Here is a 25,519-nt window from a genome sequence, read left to right as displayed (position 1 = left end):
TCAGCCCATCATGTATGCACCAGCTCTCTGAGCATTTTAACTTAGTGCCAATCTCCTGCCTTTTTCCCATAACTCTGCACATTGCTTCTTTTTGAATAATCATCCGATACCCTCTTGAATGCCTCAATTGAACCTGCCTCCGTCACACTTCCAGGCAGTGTATTCCAAACCCTAACTACTCGCTGTGTGTAAAAGTTTTTTCTCATCTCACATTTGTTTCTTTTGCAAAACACTTTAAAATGGTGCGCTCTGGTTCTCGATCTGTTTATGAGTGGGAACAGTTTCTCCCTATCTACTCTGTCCAGGCCCCTCATGATTTTGAAAACTTCTATCAAGTCTCCTCTCAGCATTCTCCTCTCCAAGGAAAACAGTCCCAACTTCTCCAATCTTTCCTCATAACTGAAGTGTTTCATCCCTGGAACCATTCTTGTAAACCTTTTCTGCACTCTCTCCAATGCATTCACATCCTTCCTATAGTTTGGCATCCAGAACTATACACAATACTCTAGCTGAGGTCTAACCAGTGTCTTATATAGGCTCATCATAACCTCCCTGCTCTTGTACTCTATGCCCCTATTAATGAAGCCTAGAATACTGTATGCATTAGTAACAGATCTCTCTACCTGTCCTGCCACCTTTAATGACTTATGTACATATACATCCAGGTCTCTCTGCTCCCGCACACCCTTTAGAATAGCATCCTTCATTTTACACCGTCTCTCCATGCTCTTTGTACCAAAGTGCATCACCTCACACTTCTCCGCATTGAACTTCATCTGCCTACCATATGCCCACTCCACCAATGTGTCAATGTTCTTTTGAAGTTTGACACTGTCCTTCTCACAGTTTACAATTCTCTCGCAAACTTTGAAATTGTGCCCTGCACACCAAGATCGAGATAATTTATATACATATATATATATATATATATATATATACATACACACACACGCATCAGGAAAACCAAGAGTCCCAATACCAACCCCTGGGGAACTACAAACCTTCTTCCAGCCCAAAAAATACCCATTAACCATTACTCTCTGTTTCCTATCCCTCAGTCAATTTTGTATCCACGTTGCTACTGTCCCTTTTATTCCATGAGCTATAACTTTCCTCAAGTCTGTTGCTTGGCACTGTACTGAATGCCTTTTGGACGTCCGTATTAACAACATCAACGGCCTTGCCCTCATCAACCATCTCTGTTACCTCTTCAAAAAGCTCCAGCAAGATAGTTAGACAGAATTTTCCTTTAACAAATCCATGCTGACTCTTCCGAATCAATCCACTTTTTCCATGTGACAATTAATTTTATCCCAAATAATTGTTTCGAGAAGTTTCCCCATCACCAAAGTTAAACTGACTGGTCTGTAATTGCAGGGAAGATCTTTACAACCTTTTTTGAACAAGGGTGTCATGTTTGCAATTCTCCAGTCCTCCTGCACCTCCCCAAATCCAGGGAACTTTGAAAGATTATTGCAAATGCTTCTGCAATTTCCTCTCTTACTTCGTTCTATATTCTTGAATGCATCTCATCTGGTCCCAGTGCCTTATCAACTTTAAGTACGTTCAGCTTATCCAATACCATCTCCTTATCAATTTTAAATGCTTCTAGTGACTGAGATATAGTAATAAACCTTGCAAAAAGTGAGTTCGCAAAAGCACAAGTAGCTTATTTAGGGCTTATTGTAGGGCAGGGACAAGTCTTGCCAAGAACAGTGAAGGTACAGGTTTTGATGGAATTCCCTGTCCCTAAAACTAAACAGGAAATTATGAGATTTTTAGGGATGTGCGGTTTCCATCGTAAATTTGTGCCAAACTTCAGCACAATGGTGGCAGAATCGGACAGAGTCAGCATGGATTTACGAAAGGGAAATCATGCTTGACAAATCTATTGGAATTTTTCGAGAATGTAACTAGTAGAGTTGATGAGGGGGAGCCAGCGGATGTGGTTTATTTGGACTTTCAGAAGGCTTTCGGCAAAGTCCCACATAAGAGATTAGCCTGTAAAACTAAAGTGCGTGGGATTGGGGGGGTAGTGTATTAAGATGGATAGAAAACTGGTTGGCAGACAGGAAACAAACAGTAGGAATAAACGGGTCTTTTTCTGAATGGCAGGCAGTGAATAGTGGGATACCGCAGGGATCAGCTTTGGGACCCCAGCTATTCACAATACATGTCAATGATTTAGATGAGGGAACTAAATGTAGTATTTCCAAATTTGCAGATGACACCAAAGCTGGGTGGGAAGGTGAGCTGTGAGGAGGATGCAGAGATGCTTCAGTGTGATTTGGACAAGCTGAGTGAGTGAGCAAATGCATGGCAGATACAGTATAATGTGGATAAATGTGAGGTTATACACTTTGATAGCAAAAACAGGAAGGCAGATTATCATCTGAATGGTTATAAATTGAGAGAGGGGATTGTGCAACGAGACCTGGGTGTCCTCATACACCAGTCGCTGAAGGTAAGCATGTAGGTGCAGGAGGTAGTAAAGAAGGCAAATGGTATGTTGGCCTTCATAGCCAGAGGATTCAAGTACAGGAGCAGGGATGTCTTGCTGCAATTATACAGGGCCTTGGTGAGACCACACCTGGAATACTGTGTGCAATATTCTCCTTATCTGAGGAAGGATGTTCTTGCTATAGAGGGTGTGCAGCGAAGATTTACTAGACTGATTCCTGGGATGCCGGGACTGACATATGAGGAGAGATTGAGTCGGTTAGGATTATATTCACTGGAGTTCAGAAGAATGAGGGGGGATCTCATAGAAACACATAAAATTCTAACAAGACTAGACAGGGTAGATGCGGGAAGTATGTTCCCAATGGTGGGGGAGTCTAGAACCAGGGGTCATAGTCTGAGGATACGGGGTAGACCATTTAGGACTGAGATGAGGAGAAATTTCTTCACCCAGAGAGTGGTGAGCATGTGGAATTCGCTACCACAGAAAGTGGTTGAGGCCAATACATTGTACGTTTTCAAGAAGAATTAGATATAGCTTTTGGGGCGAAAGGGATCATAAGATATGGGAAGAAAGCGGGAGCAGGCTATTGAGTTGGAAGATCAGCCGTGATCATAATGAATGGTGGAGCAGGCTTGAAGGGCCAAATGGCCTACTCCTGCTCCTATTTTCGATGTTTCCGCATACTTTGCGATTAAACGCATTTGGAAATGGTGTTTCATCTTTTACGGTCAGATTTCTCAGGACTGAATTTTCTTTTACAAAATAGAAGGACATCGCATATCTGGACATTAGGATGCTAACCTGGGATTTTTTTTAAAAGGTCATAAATTCACCTTGGAACTGTCAGCAAGCAGGCTTCTTCAAAGAAATCACCTGACTTTTATGGTACTCGAGGGAGATCTGGCTGTTTGTTTTGAACTGCAATCACTTTAATTGATGGAGGGGAAAAAAACTTGCTGAAATCACATGGGAGAGAGGAAAAGACTTAAGTTGTGAAGCTGCTTGTTTGGAAGGCAGTTTTGTTGGGAAAAAGCTGAGGAAGGAAGCCTACCCTAACTGGCACCCTCTCTCTACCTTGCCTAAAATTGCATGTGGCTATCAACCTGTAGTCAGAGAACACTGTAACTCGTCTGAATTTGGACCTGCAAAGCTAAGGCCAGTTGGTGAGAACTTCCAGACATCCACTGGGGGGACCAGTGGCCCGTCTTCACACGAGGGAACTCCAGGTCGACAGCATCGAGACCCTGTGGACTTCATCCTTTTTTTATAATGTCCATCATCCAAAGCCCATTTTTGCAGAGAGACTATCTGTTTCTCCTTTGTTTGGCTGTGTGTGTCTGAGTTGCAAAACTCAAAATACAGCATTCAATATTAGATGTGATTCTGCGATTGGACAACATTTGCTAAATAATCCTCAATGTGCTAAGAGTCATATAAAGTTACCAGAAAAAGTAGCAAGCCTGAGGATTGGCAGCAGTTTAGAATTCAGCAAAGGAGGACCAAGAGATTGATTAAGAGGGCTAAAATAGGATATGAGAGTAAACTTGCAAGGGACGTAAAAGCAGACTGTAAAAGCTTTTTTTTAATATTTGCTTACGGGATGTAGACATTGCCCATCCCTAGTTGCCCTTGAGAAGGTGGTGATGAGCTGCTTCATGAACCGTTGCAGTCCATGTAGGTACACCCACAGTGCTGTTAGGAAGGGAGTTCCAGGATTTTGACCCAGCGACAGTGAAGGAACAGTGATATATTTCTAAGTCAGGATGGCGAGTGACTTGGAGGGGAGCTTCTAGGTGGTGGTGCTCCCATATATTTGCTGCCCTTGTCCTTCTAGATCATAGTGGTCGTGTATTTGGAAGATGCTGTCGAAGGAGCCTTGGTGAATTCTGGCAGTGCATCGTGTAGATGGTACACACTGCTGCTACCGTGCGTCAGTGGTGGAGGGAGTGAATGTTTGTAGACATGCTGCCAATCAAGTTGGCTGCTTTGTCCTGGATGGTGTCAAGCTTCTTGAGTGATGTGGGAGCTGCACTCATCCAGGCAAGTGTGGAGTATGCCATCCCATTCCTGACCTGAACCTTGTAGATGCTGGACAGACTTTGGGGAGTCAGGAGGTGAGTTACTCATTGCACGATTCCTAGCCTCTGAAATGCTCTTCTAGCCACAGTCTATGGCTAGTCCAGTTCAGTTTCTGGTCAATGGTAACCCCTAGGATATTGATAGTGGGGGATTCAGTGATGGTAATGCCATTGAACATCAAGGGGCGAAGGTTGAATTCTCTCTTGTTGGGGATGGTCATTGCCTGCCACTTGTGTGACGTAAACGTTACTTGCCATTTGTCAGCCCAAGCCTGAAAATTGTCCAGGTCCTGCTGCATTTGGACATGGACTGCTTCAGTATCTGTGGAGTCGCGAATGGTGCAGAACATTGCGCAATCATCAGCGAACATCCCCACTCTGACCTTATGATGGAAGAAAGGTCATTGATGAAGCAGCTGAAGATGTTTGGGCCTAGGACACTACCCTGAGGAACTCTTGCAGTGATGTCCTGGAGCTGGGATGACTGACCTCCAACAACCACAACCATCTTCCTTTTGTGCTAGGTATGTCTCCAACCAGTGGAGAGTTTTCCTCCTGATTCCCAGTGACACCAGTTTTCCTAGGGCTCCTTGATGCCACACTTGGTCAAATGCAGCCTTGATGTCAAGGGCAGTCACTCTCACCTCATCTCACCTCAGGAGTTCAGCTCTTTTGTCCATGTTTGAACAAAGGCTGTAATGAGGTCAGGTGCTAAGTGGTCCTGGTGGAACCCAAACTGGGCACCAGTGAGCAGGTTATTGCTATGCAAGTGCCGCTTGATAGCACTGTCGATGGCCACTTCCATTACTTTACTGATGATGGAGAGTAGACTGATGGGTTGTAATTGGCCAGGTTGGATTTGTGCTGCTTTTTGTGAACAGAACATACCTGGCCAATTTTCCACGTAGCCGGGTAGATGCCAGTGTTGTAGCTGTACTCGTACAGCTTGATTAGGGGCGCACCAAGTTCTGGAGCACAAATCTTCAGTACTATTGCCAGAATATTGTCAGGGCTCATAGCTTTTGCACTATCCAGTGCCTTTTCTTGATATCACATGGAGTGAATCGAATTGGCTGAAGACTGGCCTCTGTGATACTGGCAACCTCCAGAGGAGGCCGAGATGGATTATCCACTCGGCACTTCTGGCTGAACATTGTAGCAAGTGCTTCAGCTTTACCTTTTATTTATCACATATGTGGAAAGAAAAAGATTAGTGAAGACAAATGTAGGTCCCTTACAGTCTGAAACGGGAGAATTTTTAATAGAAAACAAGGAAATGGCACAGCAATTAAATAACTACTTTAGTTCTGTATACACGGAGGAAAGCACAAATAGCTTCCCAGAAATACTAGGGAACCAAGTGAGAAGGAGGAATTGAAGGAAATTAGTATTACTAAAACAAAAGTGCTGGAGAAATTAATGGAACTGAAAGTCAATAAATCCCTAGAACCTGATAATCTACATCTCAGGGTACTAAAGGAGGCAGCCATGGAAATAGTGGATACATTGGCTGTCATCTTCCAAAATTCTGTAGATTCTGTAACAGTCCTGGCAGATTGGAGGGTGGCAAATGTAACCCCACTATTTCAAAAAGGAGGGAAGGAGAAAACAGCGAACTACAGACCGGTTAGCCTAACCTCAGTAGTAGGGAAAATGCTACAGTGTATTATAAAGGATGTGATTAGAGGTCACTTAGAAAATATCAACGGGATTAGACAAACTCAACATGGATTTGTGAAAGGAAAACCATGATTGACAAAGCTATTGGAGTTCTTTGAAGATGTAATTAGCAGAATAGATAAGGAAGAACCACTGGATGTGGTGTATTTGGATTTTCAGAAAGCTTTTGATAAAGTCCCACATAAGAGGTTAGTGTGTAAAATTAAAGCACATGGGATTGGGAGTAATATACTGGTATGGATTGAGAATTGGTTGGCAGACAGGAAACAGAGAGTAGGAATAAATGGTCTTTATCGGAGTGGCAGGCGATGACTAGTTGGGTAGGGCAGGGATCAGCGCTTGGGCCCCAGTTATTCACAATATATATCAATGATTTGGATGAAGGAACCAAATGTAATAGTTCCAAGTTTGCTGACAACACAAATCTTGGTGGGAATGTGAGTGATGAGGTAGGTGTTAAGAGGCTTCAAGGCGATTTAGATAAGTTGAATGAGTCATAGAGTCGTAGAGGCCTACAGCACAGAAAAAGGCCCTTTGGCCCATCAAGTCTGCACCAGTCAACTATTCTAATCCCACTTTCCAGCACTAGGCCCATAGCCTTGTATGCCATGGAATCACAAGTGCACATCCAAATTCTTCTTAAATGTTATGAGGGTTTCTGCCTCTACCACTCTTTCAGGCAGTGTGTTCCAGATTCTCACCACCCTCTGGGTGAAAAAATTCTTTCTCACATCCCCTCTAAACCTCCTGCCCCTTACCTTAAATCTGTGCCCCGTGGTTATTGATCCCTCCACCAAGGGGAAAAGTTCCTTCCTGTCTACCCTATCTATGCCCCTCATAATTTTATACACCTCAATCATGCCCCCCCCACCTCAATCTCCTCTGCTCAAGGGAAAATAACCCCAGTCTATCCAATTTCTCCTCATAACTAAAACATGAGTGGGCAAATACATGGCAGATACAGCATAATGTGGATAAGTGTAAAGTTATCCACTTTGATAGGCAAAACAGAATGGCAGAGTATTATTTAAATGGTGATAGATTGGGAAATGTTGATGTACAAAGGGACCTGGGTGTCCTTGTACACTAATCATTGAAAGCAAGAATGCAGGTGCAGCAAGTAGTTAAGAAGGCAAATGGTATGTTGGCCTTCATTGCGAGAGGACTTGAGTACAGGAGCAAGGATGTCTCACTGCAGCTGTACAGGGCCTTGGTGAGACCACACCTGGAGTATTTTGTGCAGTTTTGGTCTCCTTACCTAAGAAAGGTTATACTTGCCATCCAGGAGTGCAGTGAAGGTTCACCAGACTGATTCCTGGGATGGTAGGATTGTCGTACGAGGAGGGGTTGGGCTGACTAGGCCTGTATTCACTGATGTTTAGAAGAACGAGAGATCTCATTGAAATATATAAAATTCTGACAGGGATGGACAGACTGGATGTAGGGATGATATTTCCTCTGGCTAGGGGATCTAGAATAAGGGGTCATAGTCTCAGGATACAGGGTAGACCATTTAGGACTAAAATGAGGAGAAACTTCTTCACTCAGTACAGTGAACCTATGGAATTTTCTACCACAGAAGGCTGTGGAGGCCAAGTCACTGGATATATTTAAGAAGGAAATATTTAGATTTCTGGACTCTAAAGGCATCAAGGGGTACGGAGAGAGCGCTGGAGTACGGCGTTGAGATAGAGAACCAGTCATGATCATACTCAATGGCAGAGCAGGCTCAAAGGGCCAAATGACCTACTCCTGCTCCTATTTTCTATGTTTCTCCAAGGGCTTCATATGTTGTCTCTACTTTCAATGCCTGTATCCAATGGTCAAATCCACAGATACCTCTTCTAACAGCGATGTATATAATTCATGAGCTCTACCCACCAACCTACTCTGTAAGAGCAACGTCCAGATTCCTTTCGGCCATTTCATTTGCTTAGCTACCTTTTCAAATGAAATAAAGAATGCCTCTACATCCCATTCCTTAAACTTTGGGAAGGCTTGCACAAATTTAAACATCTCCCTACTGGACTTTGTGTTGAAGATTTATTTCATCATCTGAACCTTTCTCAGTATCTGAGGCCTCTTTTTTAAAGTCCAGCCTTTTAAGCCGGTATTGCCTTTCTCGGAATCTTAACGGCACAGATGGGCACCATTTGGCCCATAGTGTCTGCAACAGCTCTCCAAATGAGGACAATGACCTACTCCTATTGCCATTGCCCTGCCTTTTTCTCATACCCCTGCACATTCTCGTTCCTTCTCTCTTTCATTGCTATCTTCTCCCTCTGGAGATCATGTTCTCTTTTCTTATTTTGTTCCCTTTCTCTCTCCTGCATTTCTGCTTGTTCCCTTTCAAATGGTGTCTCTTTTTCTTTTTCCTCTCTTTCTCTTTCCTTTTCTTTATCTTCTGCCTCGAATTTAAGTTTTTTTGGTTCCTTTTCATGTTCGGGTTGCTTCATTCACAACTGGATCTTAGCTAACTCAATTGGCTCACCTCCTGGAGAATGTTGTCTCTCTGGTATTGCTTCCAATTTTAAATGTTGAGCTATTACCTAAACTATGTCTGGTTTCCTCGCCCCTACAGATAATTCTAACTCCAATTTATTCACCAATTCCGTTAGCTGAGTCTTGGTTACTTTTTGTAAACCAATCAGAGTTACTTTTTCCACCTGTAGAAAAGTCTTTGCAACCTTCAACGCCATTTTAGTTTACCAATGTACAAGAAACCTGGTCTCTGTCCTTTTAACCAATTATTATTCCGTGTCCAATCCCCCAAAGTCCGCGTTTCAAATCCTGCAAGAGCCCCCAATTTATGTTACAACTTGGTTCTGAGTTTTAATAATCATTAAATGTTAGGATGGTCAGGACAGATGGTACCTTGAATAGTGTCCTCCTTTGGAACTTCAGTCTCATTGTCATCATTTAAGCAGTAAACGGTCTCTCTCCTCACATCCTCCTTCCGCAGAGTCTTGGCATCAACAGACATCCAGCTTTTCTTGACTTTCTCTTCAGTCATCTGTTTGAAGAGTTTAATTCTGAAGTTTTGATTGTCATAATTATATTTTTTAAAGGGAAATATGTTGGCTGGGGCAAGGTGCGAGGGATAGAGTACAAAATGGTTTAAGCACTCGTCGTTATCCACTGTTAGAATTGTTACTTCCATTTCATTCTCCCAGCTTACATGTTCTAAAATTCAAAGAGCCCCTCAGCCAATGGTTAATGATCTGTTAGTGGAGGTCTGTCACAGTATAAGTGCTGATGATAAATGCCAAGTAGCAACATAACTCATTGGGTATTGTTGAAAAAAAGAGACACGTCTAAGTTTTTCGTCTTGCACTCATCAGGACACTTACAAGAATACCAATATAAAGGGTAAAACAATAATTTATACTGTATGCGAATAGAGTGCTGATTGGTTGGCAAGTGGTGTTGTCATGGAGAGTGGGCCAGATGATGGTGACCGACAGTTGACTGCCAAGCATTGTTTGAAATTTAAACCAGGCAGCTTGACCCTGATTGGTCAAGCATTGCCCAGAGGAATGAGTCAGTGAGTGGCTGTCACTTATTTTGTTTGGCTGAAACAGGTGCAATGTATGTACATGTTCTTTCTGTCTGCAAAGAACAGGGCCCTATGAATTAGTATATGTAGCCTCCAGTACATGCAACTTGGCAAGTCCGAATGACAATCTTAAATTGGTTGTCAGTGTAATTCTTAGCACATCGAGGATTATTTATCAAAGGTTGTCCAATCGCAGAATCACATCTAATGTTGGACACTGTGTTTTGAGTTTTGCAAGCAAGAGTTGGTTGGGCATGGTCTGTACCCTGCTCGTTGCGAACAGTAGCTGGGACATGCTGTTTGATACAATCTGCCAGCCTTTGGGATATATGGCCTATAGCATCACACTGGCACTAAAATTCAAGTACCACATTAGTGATTTGTGTGATAGGCAGAATGTCCACTGAAGACGCTGAATCCTTGAAAGTGTGCATAGCTGATCTAGTGCATGCAAATTGCATGATTCTGAACAACCTGTCCAAATTTCAGATGTAACGCCATAAGAAATTGGGGCCTTTAATAAGAGAGTATTTTCTGCATTTTATGGGATTAACCAAGCAACATTGATTTTCTCTCTGGAAAAAAGATTCTTAAAAACTTTGATCTCTAAACAGTCTTATTTTAGGCTGTCATGTTGACATTCCTGAGTTGTTAGATGGCGACCTGTGCACCTCCTTATAGCCCAAGAGATGATCCTCAGCATGATAAAATTGACCTTGAGCGGGATGACAAACAGGGGAAGGGTGGCAACAAACCTGTCAGTCTGGGTACCTGCCCCATATCTATTGGTCTGAAGGGTTCAGACAGGAGATTGACATTTGGTAAGCTACCAGCCCCCAAAATGAGTATAGAGATTGGTGCCATACTGGTGATAATGCGGCTGAGGTCCTGCTGAGGTGCTAGTGAGGTGGCAGCACTCGATTTGCAGCTGCCTTCTTCAGATGGAAAATGGAGGAGGAGGAAAATCGAGAGGTTGTGGAAAGAGTTTCCTCACATTTCGACTAGAGAGCGGAATGCTGTTATCACAAGCTGTTACGGGCTGTATACCTTTTCTCTGTCTAATTAGTTAATGTATCATATCTAAACTGTTGTTTCTTAATAAACTCTTAAAATTACATGCGAATAGTTGCCTGCTTATTTAGGTATGACATGACTAAGTAACAGAGATCTGGAGGGAGGAGGAGTACGACCTCATGCAGAGTTCCTAAGATGTCCATAGAGTTGTAAATAAATAATAATGGTTTTAACAAACTACAGTCTTGAGTAGATTATTCATGGAAAATAAACAAACCCCAAAGAACAAAAGGGATAATTAATTGGAGGAAAGCCAACTTCGATGGGATGAGATTGCATCTGAGTCAAGTGAGTTGGAATCAAATGTTGGCAGAGAAGACAGTGAACAAGAGGCCACCTTCAAAGAAAAAGTATTGCAGGCAATGTCAAGGTATATTCCCTTGAAGTGGAAAGGTAGGACAAATAAATCCAGAGCGTCCTGGATGGCGAGCGAGATAGAGATAAGGATGAAAAAGAAGAAGTGCACCTACGACAGATGTCAGGTAGAAAATACAATGCAGAATCAGGCTGAATATAGAAGGACCAGAGGGGAAGTGAAGAAACTAATAAGAAAAGCAAGGAGAGAGCATGAAAAGAGGTTGGCAGCGAACATAAAAGGGAAACCCAAGGTCTTATAAACACGTAAATGATAAAAGGGTGGTAAAAGAAAGAGTAGGGCCGATTAGGGACAAAAAAGAGAACTTGCATGTGGAGGTTGGAGAAATAGCGGAGGTATTGAACGAATACTTTGCATCTGTCTTTACAAAGGAAGAAGATGCTACCCAGGCCGAGGTGAGCGAGGAGGTAACTGGTACACCAGAAGAACTTACAATTGAGAGGAAGGAGGTGTCGGAAAGGCTATCTTTACTTAAAATAGATAAGGTACAAGGACTGGATGAGATGCATCCAAGGGTACTGAGGGAAGTGAGGTTGGAAATTGTGGAGGCACTAGCGATAATCTTCCATTCTTTCTTAAGACACAAGGGAGGCGCAAGAGGACTGGAGGATTGTGAATGTTACACCCCTTGTTCAAAAAGGGGTGCAAGGATAAAGCTGGCAATCACAGGCCAGTCAGTTTGACCTCAGTGGTAGGGAAACGTCTGGAAACTATAGTACAGGATAAAATCAATAATCACTTAGACAAGTGCAGGTTCATCAAGGAAAGCCAGCATGGATTTATCAAGGCAAAATCATGTTTAACTAACTTGCTGGAGCTTTTTGAGGAGATAACAGAAGGTTGATAAGGGAAACGCTGTTGATGTGGTGTATATAAATTCTCAAAAGGCATTCGATACAGCGCCACACAACAGACTTGTGAGCAAAATTCTAGCTCATGCAATAAAAGGGAAATTAGGCACTTGGATAAGAAATTGGCTGAGTGACAGGAAACAGAGTAGTGATAAATGGTTGTTTTTCAGATTGGAGGAAGGTTTGTCGTGGAGTTCCCCAGGGTTCAGTGTTGGGACCCTTGCTCTTCCTGATATTTATTAATGACCAAGACAGTGGGGTGCAGGGCATGATTTCAAAATTTGCAGATGATACAAAGATTCACAGGATTCGTCCTCACCGTTTGCTACATCCGCATATGTATGGGCTGTCCAAGACACACAAAAGTGATGTCCATCGATGCCCTATCTTATTTATGACTGGTTCTGCACAACATGAATTGGCCAAATGGCTGGGCGAATTGTTACAACAGTTTTGACCAAGTTTTCCACATACACAGTGAAGGACTCTTTCACATTTGCGAACGCCATGTGACATTACCAGCATATTCACCAATGTTCCACTTAAAGAAGCGATCTATTTTTGCATTGCAGCACTATATCATGGCGATCTAGACCCACCATCATTGCGTGAATCAGTATTCATTGAACTTAAGAACTCGGCAACTCGCACAGTTGAATGCAATTTTAATGGCACCATGTATGTATAAACAGATGGTGTTTGCCATGGGATCCCCTCTAGGCCCAGCAAACAAACATCTTTGTTGGGTTCCATGAGAAACGTGTCTTCGATGGAATGACACTAACCTCCTACACCTTGCGTATTTCTGATATGTGGATGATACGTTTGCTGTATTTAAATCTGCAGCTACATTTAACAATTTTCTTACATGTCTGAATGGGCTCCATCCTGCGCTCAAATTCACCCATGAAATGGAGCAGTCAAATGAACTCCACTTCCTTGATGTGCTAGTTAAGAAAGCTGCCAGGGGATTCTCTACCACAAGCCTACTTCACTGGTTAATAAACACATTGGGATTCTTACAATTCCACAAGCTATAAGATTGGTCTTATTGGCAACCTTGTAAATAGGACCCAAGCCATTTGCTCACCATGCAAGCTTGATTCTGAAATAGGGTGAATCAAAGGCATCCTGCAGGATAATGGCTACCCTGATCAGATCATTTCACGATGTATATCACGCAAACTCATGAACGGGTCTAAGGCTGTTGCTTTCGGACCTGAAAAGTGCCCAGTCTACCTCAGATTACCCTGGAAGAGCAAGAGCAAAAATTTGCGCAACAGGTGAAGCTAGACATTTCAGGCTGCTACTATGCAGTAGCAACATGAGTGGTATTCGTCACTAACAGGATGCTGCTGTCAAGCCAAAAAGACATTCTGCCTATCACACAATGAGTAATGTGGTACATGGATTTCAGTGCCAGTGATGCCATATGCGTAGGCTGTATGTCCCAAAGACAGGTGGATTGTATCAAACAGCACGTGCCAGCTGCTGTTCGCAATGGGCAGGGTACAGACCATACCCAACCAGCGCATGCCTGCAAAACTCAAACATAGGGGAGGCAGTGGCAGAATGGTATTGACACTGAACTAATATTCCAGAGGCCCAGGGCAATGCTCTGGGGACCCAGGTTTGAATCCTGCCACAGCAGACGGCGAAATTTAACTCCAATAAAAGCCTCAACTTAAAAGTAAATTAAATGATAAAACCATTGCCGATTGTTGTAAAAAAGCATCTGGTTCACTAATGTCCTTTAGGGAAGGAAATCTGCCATCCTTATCTGGTCTGGCCGACATGTGATTCCAGACCCACAGCAATGTGGTCTGAACTGGAGCGCTGTTTTTGGCTGCAGTGGAGAGTTTCAGTTGGAGTTTGGTGACTGAGGGTGAAATTCTATCTAAAGTCCTGTTATGATCCAAGCTGAGGTTACCCGTGGACAAGCCTGATCCCAGACGGGAAACTGGCTTGATAGATCCTAACTTTTACTTTGTTTGTTCAGATACGTGGAGAGTAGCTACTGAACAAGAGGCATATGAGTTAGCTGGTGAGCTTAGAGTCATAGAGGTCAATAGCACAGAAAAAGGCACTTCAGCCCATCGAGTCTGCACCGGTCAAACAAGTACATAACTATTCTAATCCTATTTTCCAGCACTAGGCCCATAGCCTTGTATGCCATGGCATCGCAAGTGTGCATCTAAGTACTTCTTAAATGTTATGAGGGTTTTTGCCTCTACCACCCTTTCAGGCAGAATTCCAGATTCCCACCACCCTCTGGGTAAAAAAATTCTTTCTCACATCCCCTCTAAACCTCCTGCCCCTTACCTTAAATCTATGCCCCCTGGTTATTGATCCCTCTACCAAGGGGAAAAGTTCCTTCCTGTTCACCCTATTTATGCCCCTCGTAATTTTACACACCACAATCATGTCCCCCCACCTCAACCTCCTCTGCTCCATCGAAAATAACTCCAGCCTATCCAATCTCCCCTCCTAACTAAAACTCTCCAGCCCAGGCAACATCCTGGTAAATCTCCTCTGCACTCTCTCTAGTGCAATCACATCCTTCCTATAATGCAGATTCCAGAACTGCACACAATACTCTAGCTGTGGCCTAACCTGCGTTTTATACAGTTCCAGCATAACCTCCCTGCTCTTACATTCTATGCCTCGGCTAATAAAGGCAAGTATCCCATATGCCTTCTTACCTACCTTATTTACCTGTCCTGCTACCTTAAGGGACTGGTGGGACATGCACACCAAGGTCCCTCTGATCCTTGGTACTTCCCAGGGTCCTGCCGTTCATCGTGTATTCCCGTGCCTTGTTTGTCCTGCCCAAGTGCATCACCTCACACTTATCCGAATTAAATTCCATTTGCCAGTGATCAGCCCATCTGACCAGCCCGGTTATATCCTCCTATAATCTACGGCTATCTTCCTCACTATTTACCATCCCACCAATTTTCGTGTCATCCGCGAACTTACTGATTAACCTTCCTACATTCAAGTCTAAATTGTTTATATATACCACAAAACAGCAAGGGACCCAACACCGATCCCTGTGGAACCCCACAGGACACAGGCATCCAGTCACAAAACCACCACTCGACCATCACCCTCTGCTTCCTGCCACTCAGCCAATTCTGGATCCAATTTGCCAAATTGCCTTGGATCCCATGGGCTCTTACTTTTAACAAAAGAATATAACATTTATTCAACAAGAAAATATGAACCATATTACAATACTCCTTCACCCACAACTACACCTTTACAGGTGAATATAGATTTGTAAGGATAACACAAGTTACAAAAAATACCTTATACTCTAATGTTCACAGTAAGTTCACAGTCCATGTAAACCTATGGCACCCTGTGATCAGACACACCGCACTCCGAAACCAAGTGACAGATGCCACCTCAAACAAACGCTATAGATCTCTCCTCAACTTCTCCCAGATGCTTATCACGCCATGAGTCAACCAGTCTCAATGAATTCCATCCTTCACATGAGGGATTCCAATCACCACTCTCCAGGACCTTGCCTTGGAATCTTCTCCCAGACTGACGTTTTCTCTCAGGCACCTTCCAGAAGGGTTCACCTCCAGGGTTTCTAACACCCCTTCTGATGTTCCTCTTCTCTGGGTCACCACATGCATTCAAGCTGTCTTCAACACACTCCTGTCTCTCTAACTCAACCTCAACAGTACACCACTGCTTCACATGCCCATAGCAAAGAGTTACAAACCTTCAATTGTCTCTTTGACCCTTGTTGCTTCTTGCAAGCTGTTCTCACTTTAAATCTGAAGCTTGGAGCCTTTCTCTCTGCCCCTCACTCTTAACTTCACTTAACATGACCTATTCCCAGGTTCTTGTCCTTCCTCTGTTACTTTGGACTTTCCCCTCCTCCACTCTCCTGGATGTTTATGGTTTTTCTTCACTTAGGACCTTTTTGTTCTTTTGGGGAATCTGCAATTCCCGCTCCCAGTGTCCATGCTCTCTGGGTCCTGACTTCAACTGAACTTATAACTGTCGTTTCTTTCATTTGGTGCGTATGTCTGTGGGTGGGACCTGCCTCTCTGGGCCTCTATTGCTAGGCAACTATCCAATCCTTCTACCCTTGTTTGTTTACTTTTTCTTTAGGGGTCGTAAAATTCAAAATGCAAGCACCTTTCTAAAGTGAAACTAAAACTCCATTTCACAGAATCACACAGTCCAAAAGAGGCCCTTCGGCCCATCGAGTCTGCACTGACACGAGAAACACCTGACCTACCTATCTAATCCCATTTACCAGCACTTGGCCCAAAGCCTTGAACGTTATGATGTGCCAAGTGCTCATCCAGGTACTTTTTAAAGGATGTGAGGCAACCCGCCTCCACCACCCTCCCAGGCAGTGCATTCCAGACCTACACCACCTTCTGGGTAAAAAAGTTTTTCCCCACATCCCCCCTAAACCTCCTGGCCCTCACCTTGAACTTATGTCCCCTTGTTACTGACCCTTCAAATAATGGGAACAGCTGCTCCCTATCCACCCTGTCCATGCCCCTCATAATCTTGTACACCTCGATCAGGTCACCCCTCAGTCTTCTCTGCTCCAACAAAAACAACCCAAGTCTATCCAACCTCTCTTCATCTTAAACGTTTCATCCCAGGCAACATCCTGGTGAATCTCCTCTGCACCCCCTCCAGTGTAATCACATCCTTTATTGTGGCGACCAGAACTGCACACAGTACTCCAGCTGTGGCCTCACCAAGATTCTATACAACTCCAACATGATCTCCCTACTTTTGTAATCTATGAGTCGATTGATAAAGGCAAGTGTCCCATATGCCTTTTTCACCATCCTACTAACATGCCCTTCCGCCTTCAGAGATCTATGGACACACACGCCAAGGTCCCTTTGTTCCTCAGAACTTCCTAGTGTCATGCCGTTCATTGAATTCCTCCTTGTCAAATTAATCCTTCCAAAGTGTATCACCTCACACTTTTCAGGGTTAAATTCCATCTGCCACTTATCTGCCCATTTGACCATCCCGTCTATATCTTCCTGTAGCCCAAGACATTCAACCTCATTGTTAACCACCCAGCCAATCTTTGTGTCATCCGCAAACTTACTAATCCTACCCCCCACATAGTCATCTATATCATTTATATAAATGACAAATAATAGGGGACCCTGCACAGATCCCTGTGGTATGTCACTGGACACTGGCTTCCAATCACTAAAGCATCCTTCTGTCATCACCCTCTGTCTTCTATTTTGAATCCACCTTATCAAATTACCCCGTATCCCATGTGCATTTGTCTTCTTTATAAGTCTCCCATGTGCGGTCTTGTCAAAGGCTTTGCTGAAATCCACATAAACTACATCAACTACACTACCCTCATGGACACCCGGTGCGGAAGGGGGTCGGGAAGGAGGAGGACCTCTTCATGAACCTACTCCTGGGCCTGGCCAAGTTGGCTATTAACAGGTCCAGGCAGCGGGCGATCGATGGGGGAGTCCCACCCGATTGTTTGTCCCTCTTCCGCGGCTACGTTCGCGGCCGGATGTCTTTGGAAAGGCAGCACGCAGTATCTGCTGGCACTCTCGAGGCCTTCCGTGCCCGGTGGGCACCGCAGGGACTGGGGTGTTTTGTCGACCCCTTTAATCACATTTTAATTTAAAGTTTGTAAGTTTCCTTTAAACTTTGTTCTTGGTTTTACAGCTGACCTGAATTAGGGGCTGTGCCTGATTTATCCCAATTTTGTTAATTTAGTTTAATTGTTTTGACTCTATAAGAGTTACCCTCATCTACACACCTGCTCACCTCCTCAAAAAATTTAATCAAATTTGTTAGGCATGACCTCCCTCTGACAAAGCCATGCTGACTATCCCTGATCAAACCTTGCCTCTCCAAGTGGAGATAGAATCTCTCCTTCAGAATTTTCTCCAATAGTTTCCCAACCACTGACGTGAGACTCACTGGCCTGTAGACCTTTCTTAACACACAGATACAGAAATACAAATCAAATTTAAACTTGAAAGCTAAAACTCATTCCTAACACCCTCAAATAGCAATATAACTTAAAGTATCTCTATTGTCAATGTATAAATAATCACACTGCATGGCAATCACCTTGTTAAAGACAATTGCTAGTTAAAAAGGTGATGGGCTTTGATTATTCTATCTAAACAGAATTAAAAGATACAGCTGGAACACTTTGTGTGGAAGCCACTTGGAAGTCAGTGGCAACGAAAAGCTGTCTTGAAAATAAACCAGCTTGAACCTAAAGACCAGCCTGGATTAATTCTTCTACTACAGCCTCTTATTGTGAGTAGCATCTATTTCTTCACAGTCTAGTCTTTCTTTAATTTAGCAATTAACTAAAAGTTGCTGTTAGGGTTGGAAGAGGGTGAGTTTTAGTCCAGCCTTAAAACAGGCTCTGCTTGCAGCTCCAACTAGTTAATTAGATAACTTGCTTAATTGGGTCCAGGGAGTATAAAAGTAGGCTGATTTGTCTGCCCTGGAGTGCTGTTTTTGGCTGCAGTAAAGATTTTGGTGACTGAGGAAGTTTGAGGATGAGGTGCACCTTTATTTTTCTACCTTTGCTCAGAAAGAAGAGTGGTGGCCTTGGTAAGTAGGAACTGATGAGTAAATTAGAAAGGTGTAATATTTTGAAAGTTTCTATACTTGGATTTAACTGAGAAGTGCCAGGGATAAGGGAAATTTAAGGCCGATATAATTAAGTAAAATAAATAATCCAAAGTAGAATAAAGTTAACATAAGGAAAGTAAAGTTAAGAATGGTAGGGCAGCTCAGTCAAGTGGAATGTGTGTCCTGTAATATGTGTGAAGTCATGGACGCTACCGGTGTCCTAGCTGACCACGTGCAGGAAGTGTTGTCATCTGCAGAAACTTGAGTTCCGGGTTTAGAGCTTGAGCAGTGACTGGAGTCACTGTGTTGCATCAGTAAGGCTAAGAGCTACGTGGATAGCACATTCAGAGAGGTAGTCACACCACAGCTTAAGGGCCTGGAGAGAGAGGGGGAATGGGTGACCACCAGGCAGTCGGACAGAAGTAGGCATGTAGTGCAGGAGTCCTCTGGGGTCCTGCTCACAAATCTGTTCTGTTTTTGAAGCTGGTGAGGGCACTGGTTCCTCAGAGGAGTGCATCAGAGCGGTTCAGCTGTACAAGAGGGGAGGAAGAACTATAGTGATAGGGAATGCATTGATTCATAGGTGTTTCTGTGGCCATGGATGTGACTCCAGGATGGTATGTTGTCTTCCTGGTGCCAGGGTCAAGGATGTCAGACTGGCTGCAGGACATTCTTCTAGGGGAGGGTGAAGAGCCAGAGGTTGCGGTCCACATTGATACCGATGACCTTGGGTAGGAAGGGGGCTGTGGTTCTGCGATCAGAGTTTAAGGAGCTATGCAGAAAATTAGCAAGCAGGACCTCTAATGTAGTAATCTCTGGATTGCTCCCAGTGCCATATGCCAGTAAGTACGGATATAGGAGGATAAGGCAGATGCATGTGTGGCTGAAAAGATGCTGGAGGAAAGGCTTTAGATTCCTGGGACTGGCTCTGGGGGAGATGGCACCTGTACAAGCTGGACAGGTTGAACCTGAACAGAGCTGGGACTGAGTTCCTTGCTAGTGCTGGTGGGAGGAGTTTAAACTAACTCAGCAAGGGTGTGAGAACCAAGGAAAGATATTAGAGAGGAATACCAGGGTGCACAAAATACTGGAAGCAACAGATAGCACTAGCATAGAAAAAGTAAGTTAATAGGTAAAGTTGGGTTAAGGGAGAAAGTAATAAAATCTAAATCGAGATTACTTTGGTTGTATGTAAATGCATGGAGTATAGTAAATAAGATTGGGGAGTTACAGGTGCAGATTGGTAAGTGGAAATATGATGTTGTGGGGATAAGAAACCTGGCTCAAGCAGGGGCAGAACTGGGTGTTAAATATTCCCAGGTACATGGTGTTCAGAAGAGATAGGAAAGGAGGGGTGGTGGCATTGGTTAAGGAGAGCATTGCAGTGCTGGAGAAAGAGGATGTCCCAGAGGGTTCAAGGACAGAATCAATTTGGCTAGAGCTAAGGAACAAAAAGGGGGCAATTACATTGCTCGATGCAGTCTATAGACTGCCAAATGGTGAAAAGGACATAGAAGTACAAATCTGCAGAGAAATTACAAAGAGATGCAGGCATTATAGAGTAGTTATAATGGGGGACTTCAATTACCCAAATCTAGACTGGGACAGTGGTAGTGTAAAGGGCAGAGAGGGGCAAAAGTTCCTAGCTTGTGTTCAGGAGAATTTTCTACAGCAGCATGTGGCCAATCCAACAAGATGTGCTGTAGGCAATCCAGAATAAAAATAATTAACTGGACAACAGCTGACTTCAATGGGGCAAGAACAGAGCTGAGCCAGGTAGTCTGAAATGAAAGATTGGTGGATAAAACTGTAGCTGAACAATGGGTTAGCTTCAAAAAAGAATTGGTTTGCGCACAATCAAGGTATACTCTATCGAAAGAGAGTGGTAGGACAAACAAATCCAGAGCTCCGTGGATGAAAAAGGAGATTGAAATTAAGATAGGAAAAAAAAGTGTGCGTAAGACAGGTGTCAGATAGAAAATACAATTGAGAACCAAGAGGAATACAGAAGGTTCAGAAGGGAGGTGAAAAAGCATATTAGAGAAGTGAAGAGGGATTATGAGAAAAGACTGGCAACCAACATAAAGGGGAATCCCAAAGTCTTCTGTAGGCATATAAATAATAAAAGGGTGGGAAAAGGAGGAGTAAGGCTGATTAGGGATCTAAAAGGGAATTTACACATGGATATAGGGGCCATGGCTGAGGTATTAAATGAATACTTTGCATCCGTCTTTATCAAGGAGGTAGATGCTACCCAGGCCAGATGAGGTAACTCTATCACTAGACGGCTTCAAAATTGAGGAGGAAGTGTTGAATAGACTGTCGGTACTTAAAGTCGACTAGACATCAAGGCCAGATGAGATGAACCAAGGATATTGAAGGAAGTGACAGTAGAAATTGCAGGGGCACTGTCCATAATCTTTGTCTTCCCTAGACTCAGGGGTGGTACCAGAGGACTGCAGAACTGCAAACATTACGCCCTTGCTCATAGAAGGTTGTAAGGATAAGCCCAGCAATTACAGACCAGTCAGTTTAACTTCAGTGGTGGGCAAGATTCTAGAAACAATTATTTGGGATAGAATTAGTCACATGGAAAAATATGGGTTGATAAGAGCCAGCATGGATTTCTAAAGGGGAAATCATGTTTAACCAACTTTCTAGAGCTTTACGAAGAGTTAACAGAAAAGGCTGATGAGAGTAATGCTGTTGATGTGACGTACATGGACTTTGAAAAGGCATTTGATACAGTACCACACAACCAACTTGTGAGAGAATTTATTGCTCATAGCAACTTGGATACAAATTTGACTGAAAGATAGAAAGCAGAGAGTAATGGTCAATGGATATTGTTCGGGCTGGAGGAAGGTTTGTAGTGGAGTTCCCCAGGGGTCGATATTAGGACCCCTGCTTTTCCTGATATATATTAATGATCTAGATCTTACTGTCGGGGACAATTTCAAAGCTTGCAGATGATACGAAGCTTGGGAGCATTGTGAACTGCAAGGAGGATGGTGTGGAACTTCAAGAGGACATAGACAAGTTGGTGGAGTGGGCAGATAGGTAGCAGATGAAGTTCAATGCGGAGAAGTGTGAGGTGATGCATTTTGGTAGGAAGAACATGGACAGATAATATAAAATAAGGGGTGAAATTTTAAAGGGGGTGCAGGAGCACAAAGACCTGGGTGTATATGTGCATAGATTATTAAAGGTGGCAGGACAGGTGGAGAGAACAGTTAATGAAGCATATAGTGTCCTGCACTTTAAGGGCATAAAGTACAACCGCAGGGAGGTTATGCTGAATATACATAAGACACTCGTTAGACCTCAGCTGAAGTATTGTGTACAGTTCTGGGTGCCACATTATAGGAAGGATGTGAACATCTTTGAGAGAGTGCAGAAGAGGTTTACAAGAATGGGTCCAGGGATGAGAAACTTCAGCTATGAGGATAGATTGGAGAGGTTGGGACTGTTCTGCTTGGAGAGAAGGTGGCTGAGAGGCGATTTGATAGAGAATTTCAAAATCATGAGGGGGCTGGGCAGAGTAGATAGGGAGAAGCTGTTCCCACTCGTAAAAGAATCAAGAACGAGAGGGCACAGATTAAGTGATTTGCAAAAGATGCAAATGTGATGTGAGAGTTTTTCACACAACGAGTGATTCGACTCTGGAATGCACTGCCTGGAAGTGTGATAGAGGCAGGTTCAATCGGGGCATTAGGTGATTATTTGAACAGAAACAATGTACAGGGAAAAGGCAGGGCAACGGCACTAGGTCATAATGCTCATTTGGAGAGCCAGTGCAGACATGACCGGTAAATGGCCTCCTTCTGTGCCGTTAAGATTCTCTGACTCTTAAATGCTCTCTGAACAAGGGCAATCAAGGATGGGCTAAATACCAGTGATGCCCACATCCCATGAATGAATTTTTTTAAAAAAGTATCCAACATCAGATGTGATTCTGTGATTGGACAACATTTGCTGAATAATCCTCAATGTGCTAAGAATTATGCTGATAACCAATTTAAGATTGTCAGTCAGGCTCAGTGTGGCACAATTACGTGTACTAGAAGCTACATATATTAATTCACAGGGCCGCCTTCTTTGCAGCTAGAAAGAACGTACTTAGATTGCACCTGTTTCAGCTAAACAAGTGATAGCCACTAGCTGACTCACTCCTCATTCTTTGACCAATCAGGGTCAAGCTACCTGGTTTAATTTTCAAACAATGCTTGGCAGTTAACTCAGTCACCATCAGTGGTGCATTCTCCATAGCAATGCTGCTTGCCAACCAATCAGCACTCTCTTCACGTACAGTATAAATTGTTGTTTTCCCCCTTATATTGGTATTCTTGCAAGTGTCCTGATGCGTGCAAGCCGAAAAGCTTTTCTCTTTTCAGCAAGACTCAAGTTCTATACTACCAAACGACTATAACTCATTGGTTTCTGCATTGAGCACGGTTACAGGGCCTCATTGTATCATTTTAGAAAATCAGTGTAACAGTAGAAATCACAAGATTGGCTTAAGACTGATCAGATGACAAAATTCCACACTAATAGTATTATCCATGCATCGTGCTGCTACCCCAACCCCCAACAAACGCTCCCCCTTCCCTGACAAATGCTCCGGGCACTCTTTCTCCCCCACCCCCCACCACTTCAATAAAATCTGTAACTCACTGCCTTGTAGCCCACGATGTTGATGGTGATTCTGGAGCCAATGGTGAGCTGGCATGGCCATGCCATGGGCTTCCTTTCAATTTTCTTAAATATGGATAACCGTTCCACACTTTCTCTAGAACCAGAAAATACATTGCTAATGTATTTAAAACCAAAATAAAATACATTAAAAAAATTCATTAGATAAAGGTTAAGTGTCTTGGATTTTAAACACATCACTGAACTCAATCAGTTGGATACTGCTGTGGATAGGGCTCGTTTAATCGAATCCCCCTCATACATTTGGACTAAAATGAAGAATAACTGTCATATCTTAAGTTTCATCTTTTCCCCCACCTCTAGCCTCCGGTGCTCATCAGCCACTTGACAGCTTTCCTCTCAACTTTTCTCACCTGAAAGTGAAGACTTCATCTAGTCCTCCCTCTTCATCCAAGGACAGCATCACTTTCCTGACCATTCTTATTCCTTCTTTCTGTTGTGCAGTCAGCTCTTTACCTGATGAAGCATTCCAATGTCTTTCTGCAGCATCTCCACCACCTCCTGCGCTTGTAGCATCCAGTGGGAAAGGCAAGCTGTATGGCAATTAATTTAGAACATGTTTTATAATATAGAACAGTGACGGATTCACTTGCTGCCCCCATGGAAAGTTGACAGGTCTTTGCTGAATTCAGTACATTCAGCCATTTCTTGATATTAAGTGGAGTAATAATCACTGAAAGCAAGGATGCAGCAAGCAGTTAAGAAGGCAAATGGTATGTTGGCCTTCATTGCGAGAGGACTTGAGTACAGGAGCAAGGATGTCTTTCTGCAGCTGTACAGAGCCTTGGTGAGACCACACCCGGAGTATTTTGTGCAATTTTGGTCTCCTTACCTAAGAAAGGATATACTTGCCACAGAGGGAATATAGCGAAGGTTCACCAGACTGATTCCTGGGATGGCAGGATTGTTGTATGAGGAGAGATTGGCCTCACTTAACCTTTATTCATTGGTGTTTAGAAAAATGAGGAGATTTCATTCAAACATATAAAATTCTGACAGAGATGGACAGACTGGATGCAGGGAGGATATTTCCTCTGGCTGGGGGGGGGGTCTAGAACAAGGGGTCACAGTCTCAGGATACAGGGTATACCATTTAGGACTGAGATGAGGAGAAACTTCTTCACTCAGAGGGTGGTGAGCTTATGGAATTCTCCACCACAGAAGGTGTTGGAGGCCAAGTCGCTGAATATACTTAAGAAGGGACTAGATTTCTGGTGTCTAAAGGCATAAGGCATTGAAATATAAGATCAGCCATGATCATATTGAATGGCGGAGCAGGCTCGAAGGGCTGAATGACCTACTCCTGCTCCTACTTTCTATGTTTCTTACAAGTATATAAAAGGACATTAGCTAAAGTAAACATTAATCCCTTACAGACAGGGACTGGAGAAATTATTATGGGGAATTAGGAAATGACAGATGTTGAACCAATATTTTGTGTCTATCTTCACAATAGAAGACATCATTGCAAACCAGGAATAGAGTCACCAACAGGCTAATAAGAGTGAGGAACCTGAAGTAACTTAATAAGTTTCTCTAATGTCAGCAGAGAAAAATTAAGGGGCTAAAAGCCACAATATCCCTCAGACCTGATGGCCTACATCCAAAGGTTCTGAAGTGATAGCTGCAGAGGAGTAGTGGAGGCACTGGTTATAATTTTCCAAAATTCCCTAGATTCTAGAATGGTCCCATCAGATCGGAAGTTAGCAAATGTAACACTATGAGAGAAAAAGCAGGAAATTACATTCCAGGTAGACTGACATCAATCATTGAGAAAATGCTAGGATATATGATGAAGGCAGTTTTAACACGCACTTAGAAAATCAAAGCATGATCAGAGTCAACCTGATTTTACAAAAGGAAAATTGTGTTTGACAAATTTTTAAATTATTTTTGAGGACTTAATTAGGACAGATGAAGAGTAGCTAGTATAATAAAAGCAAAATACTGTGGATGCTGGAAATCTGAAAAACAGAAAATGCAGAAAAACTCACCAGGTCTAGCAGTATCTGTGGAGAGAGAAACAGGGTTAATGTTTTGAGTCCATATGATCCTCCTTTTCAAGCCTGAAGAAGGGTCGTATGGACTCAAAATGTT

General features: G+C 43.2%; 1 protein-coding gene across 5 annotated transcripts in view; it reads right to left on the bottom strand.

Moving 5' to 3' along the window:
• xrcc5 (X-ray repair complementing defective repair in Chinese hamster cells 5) overlaps positions 1-25,519 on the bottom strand; it is a 187,822-nt gene that overhangs the window by 111,524 nt on the left and 50,779 nt on the right. For all 5 annotated transcript variants that reach the window (XR_005944593.1, XR_005944592.1, XM_041201108.1 and 2 more), the window contains 3 exons: positions 23,776-23,955; positions 23,384-23,498; positions 9,097-9,235 (listed from right to left, as the gene is read on the bottom strand). Coding sequence is in view for 3 of the 5 variants with exons in the window: in XM_041201108.1 (XP_041057042.1) it covers positions 9,097-9,235; positions 23,384-23,498; positions 23,776-23,955 (434 nt within the window). In the remaining 2 variants the exon portion in view is untranslated. The remainder of the gene's footprint in view (positions 1-9,096; positions 9,236-23,383; positions 23,499-23,775; positions 23,956-25,519) is intronic.

The sequence above is a fragment of the Carcharodon carcharias genome, chromosome 12 (assembly GCF_017639515.1).
Source record: "Carcharodon carcharias isolate sCarCar2 chromosome 12, sCarCar2.pri, whole genome shotgun sequence".
Lineage (NCBI taxonomy): Eukaryota > Metazoa > Chordata > Chondrichthyes > Lamniformes > Lamnidae > Carcharodon > Carcharodon carcharias.
The sequence above is the reverse complement of the archived record's forward strand: the minus strand, read 5'-3'. Positions and strand labels throughout refer to the sequence as shown.